General features: G+C 33.8%; 1 protein-coding gene across 1 annotated transcript; it reads left to right on the top strand.

Annotated features, from left to right (window-relative positions):
- Window positions 1–1,289: 1,289 nt before the first annotated feature.
- LOC118751390 (adiponectin receptor protein 2-like) lies at window positions 1,290–2,232 on the top strand (the record flags this gene model as incomplete). The annotated part of the gene is given in 3 exon segments (XM_036486210.1): window positions 1,290–1,478; window positions 1,552–1,723; window positions 1,787–2,232. Coding segments are annotated over 3 exon segments (420 nt in total), but the record flags the coding sequence as incomplete, so codon positions are not given.
- Between the last annotated feature and the right edge of the window lie 1,771 nt (window positions 2,233–4,003).

Here is a 4,003-nt window from a genome sequence, read left to right as displayed (position 1 = left end):
AAAGAGCAAAGCAAAATAAGTTCAAAGCTTTTTTTTGGTTGTATGTAATCCATTTCTTTTCCTGATTTTTTGAATTTGAGTATTGCTCTTGCCGCCATAGCCAGGTGCTTAGAGATGCCGAATGTCACTCGAGAGGTCTATGGTTCAATTTCTGGTCCCAGCACCATAAAAAAAAGTTTTTTTTTCAAATAACGGACGCCCTCTCAGACAATCGCAAAGCACCGAGCGTACTTCTGTCATTGAAAAGCTTCTTTGGAGGTTAAGTAAAAGTGTAGATCTCTCTATTTGTGTCACAATATTAGGATGGAGAACACTCGGCCAAACACGTGGAAAACGTTTAAGCTCCATTCATTTATTGAAATCATCCCCAAATAATCTAGGATATAATTTTAAAACTATTTAGGGGTTTCCCTTAAACTGGAAAAAGCCTTGAAAAGTTTGAAGAAACTCAAAACTTTTATTGGGAGCACAAGATTTGTATGAAATGAAAAAACAGGTTTGCTCGATTAAAAATACGGGTTTTTCGATATTCGAAAAATCAGTATTTCAAAAAAAAAAACGCTTATAGATATTCAAAAAAAAAAAACGGTGAAGCATTTACCCGAGTGGAGGTAGGCAGCCTATCTATCCACTCTATTCTAACCTTTTAAAAAGTTTTTGTGGTGAGAAGTAAAAAATCAATTGTGCTATCAACAACATTGAAAACAAATTTTTCCTTAGAAACAAATTTTCTATTACGTAGTATTTATTTACCCACTGGGAAAATAGGTAAGCACCTTACGAGGTATGCCATGTTTTCTTTCAGTTTTTAGTACCAAAATTGTCATCATGGCCAATGTCATCTACTAGTAAAGCACAAAATGAACACCTCCAACGACACATTACGTTGTCAGTTGCAAAGTAACGTGCAGCCGAAGTTATCTCCAAGCGCCGAACTACTCCGAGCGACTTCTCTGCATTACACGTAACTTACTTTGTAAAGCGGCTCAGAAGTATGTCTGATACCAAATGTACATTCTAAATTCCTACTTACATAAGGCGGCCATGCCTTTGTAAAAGTAAGGGACGTTCGGCAGGGAATTGGTAATGACTGCCAGGTGAAGAGTAAGTTGCTAATAAGGTATTATTACGTGCTCCTAATTCCTACTGGGTTAGTATTACTGTGATCTTGTTTACAGATTTCTTTATCAGTCGGATATAATTTTATTTAAGTTTTTTATTCAAATTAAAAGACACCCTTAAATGACGTCTTTTAAAATCGTTATTTGTTTCATACATTCAAATTTCAGACCCTCCGCATTATTTATTCTGTGATTGCTTTATGCATGTTTGGCTTGGCGATGCTAGTGCAAATTCCCAAGCTGAATGTCTCATTGGATGCGAAGATTGGAGTGCTGGTACTGTGGGCCGCCTACGGCATAATACCGTTGGCGCACTGGACTTATGTGATGGGTGGATTCGACAACGAGTTGGTGCGGGTAAGTTCGCTAAAAATTTTATTAAATCGAAAATACTTACAGTTATACATACATATGTATATACATTCCATAGCTAATGGTGCCACGCATAATTATCATGTACGGCTGGTGTGCTCTCGCCTTCGTCATCTATGCTGCGAAGATACCCGAACGTTGGCTTACCGGTAAAGTGGACTATGTTGGACATTCGCACAATTGGTGGCATCTATTCATTTTGGCTGCTTTCTATCACTGGCACAATACTGGTTGGTATTTGATAAAAACATTAAAAAACAAACTAAAAATTGTTATTTTAATTTTTTTCGCAGGTATTGTGTATGCGGAATATCGTGTGAATAACGGTTGCAGTCTGCCCACATTAACGTAGATCGTTAAATTTTAACTAAATTTTATAGTAATATACATTTTTTCGTTTATGCACAACGCGTGGGCATATCTATGAAAAAAATGAAGTTATTACTTTGTGATTTTTGCCTACAAAGCATTCAGTGAGGCACTAAAACACCGGCTAGTTATCATCGTACCTTCATCCAAACAAAAGCATATGAATTCCTTTGTACTTAGTTTTAATTGAAAATCTAGTTCACTTATCTACTCATTATTTAGTTTTAATGCACATTTGTAAATAATTATATTCGAAATATTTAGAAAAAGAATTTATTAATTGTTTGTGAAAACTTTGTTACTTCTGTGAAAATAGTAAATAAAGTTGTATAGAAAAAGACATTATCTATAAGCGAAATGTCCAAATGTATGTGAGTGTTTTTAATTTAATTTTATAGCCGCATATTGACAAGTTTTCACAATTTTTTTTGTTTTTGTTATATAATTTTAGTTATTTTTTTATAAAAATATAGTAGATTCTTTAACACAAGCCGTGTAAATCCAAGTTTCGAACATTGTGCAATATAAAAAAAAAAAATCAACAAACTTTTGTTAAAATTTCGATCTTTGTAATTAGATTTCTTGGAAAGATTTAAGCATGTAGTTTTGTACACCCAGAAAAAGGTTTAGTTATAATAACCAAGATTTGGTTATAGTGATCAAGTGGCATAGTTGGATATGGCGAAATAAATATATAGTTCACGAAAGTCTGCAATTTACTTAAGACTTCTAGTTGGGATAAATGTATATTTGTTAATAATTACAAAACGACTACCTTGATTGGACAATATTGTTAGTTGAATAAAGTCATTGTTAAGCAAATATAAACAATGCTTTGGTTGATACAAGTTTTCAATTAATTTTGTGAACTTGCTGTAGACTTGAATCAGCTAACCGTTTATTATTGGAAAAAAAGTTTCAGTTTGACACAAATAAAAATTTGCTCGATGTTTGTTGTGTTTACTTTCGTCTTTTATTTGCATATACATATTAAGCATAAAAAATACGTACATATTTACATAAGTTAGTTACTAAAGTAAATAATACATATGTATATGGTGGTAAGAATTTCCTAAAAAACAACGATGATACAGGAACAGTCGTGCGAAAACCCAGGTCAATGTCTGCTGGAAGTATACTACTTTGCTTTTTTCCTTGGCTAAATAGACACTTTCAAATTATAATTCACGTGAATTATATATCCACTGAAAAACCTCGGTTGGCATCAAACGTTATATTTTTAAATAACTATGCGCGCACCGAAACAACTCGCGGTGATAGAAAAACTGAGACAAACAATTCTGTGCATGTCATAGCACACTATTTTCTTTCTCTACCTAGCGCAGCGATCGACATACCATAGCTCTGGGACCACATGCGTGTTTCACCCATGTACGAACAGCGGTAGCGGAACAATGATTTCCACGCACAATGCAATGGTCGGCATACTAGCGCATTCAAACGATTCAATAAGTGGGACTGTGTGCGTTGCTCAGCTCTTCGTATGTGATGTACATATGTGCTCAGAGAGCGCTCAGCATTCTTTAGGGGTGGCTCACAAGCATGAATATGTTCCACTCTCAAACCAAATCGTGGTTGCCTCAACCAAGATTTAGTAACTATGACTAAACCATGTGTTGAAAGAAAGCTAATCTGCATTAGCAGAGCTTAATAACATCCTTTTATGAACCATACGTTCAAGTTCAATGGAATTTGTAGAAATATGCTTCAAAGAAATATATATTGGTATTAACCAAACCCTTCAACTAAATTAACGATTTGTTACAACCTAGATGAATATTAGAAGCTTTAATATATTTAGTTATAATTACAAACCCATGGTAATAGTTCCCAATCCTTGGTAACAGTTCCCAAATATTGTCAAAATTCGGAAACTAAATATCTTTAGTTGTCGAAACTAATCCTTTTTCTCAGTGTAGTATAATAACGTGCATGTTTTTTTGTAGAAAATGTAACGTTTTTTTTTATGGAAGCAAATGCAACAAATAAAATTCAAAAGAGTTACCTGCAATTTCTACACATTTGAAACTTGCACTTAAAAAGCACACAATTTTTACCAAATTCTATTGATTTTTTTTAGTACTATACACGTTCGAAAATTTATTTACACGGTTTTGTTA

The sequence above is a fragment of the Rhagoletis pomonella genome, unplaced genomic scaffold (assembly GCF_013731165.1).
Source record: "Rhagoletis pomonella isolate Grant_MI unplaced genomic scaffold, Rhpom_1.0 Rhpom_scaffold_00673, whole genome shotgun sequence".
NCBI classification, from domain to species: Eukaryota; Metazoa; Arthropoda; class Insecta; order Diptera; family Tephritidae; genus Rhagoletis; species Rhagoletis pomonella.
Note: the sequence above shows the minus strand (reverse complement) of the source record. Positions and strands in the feature narration are given on the sequence as shown.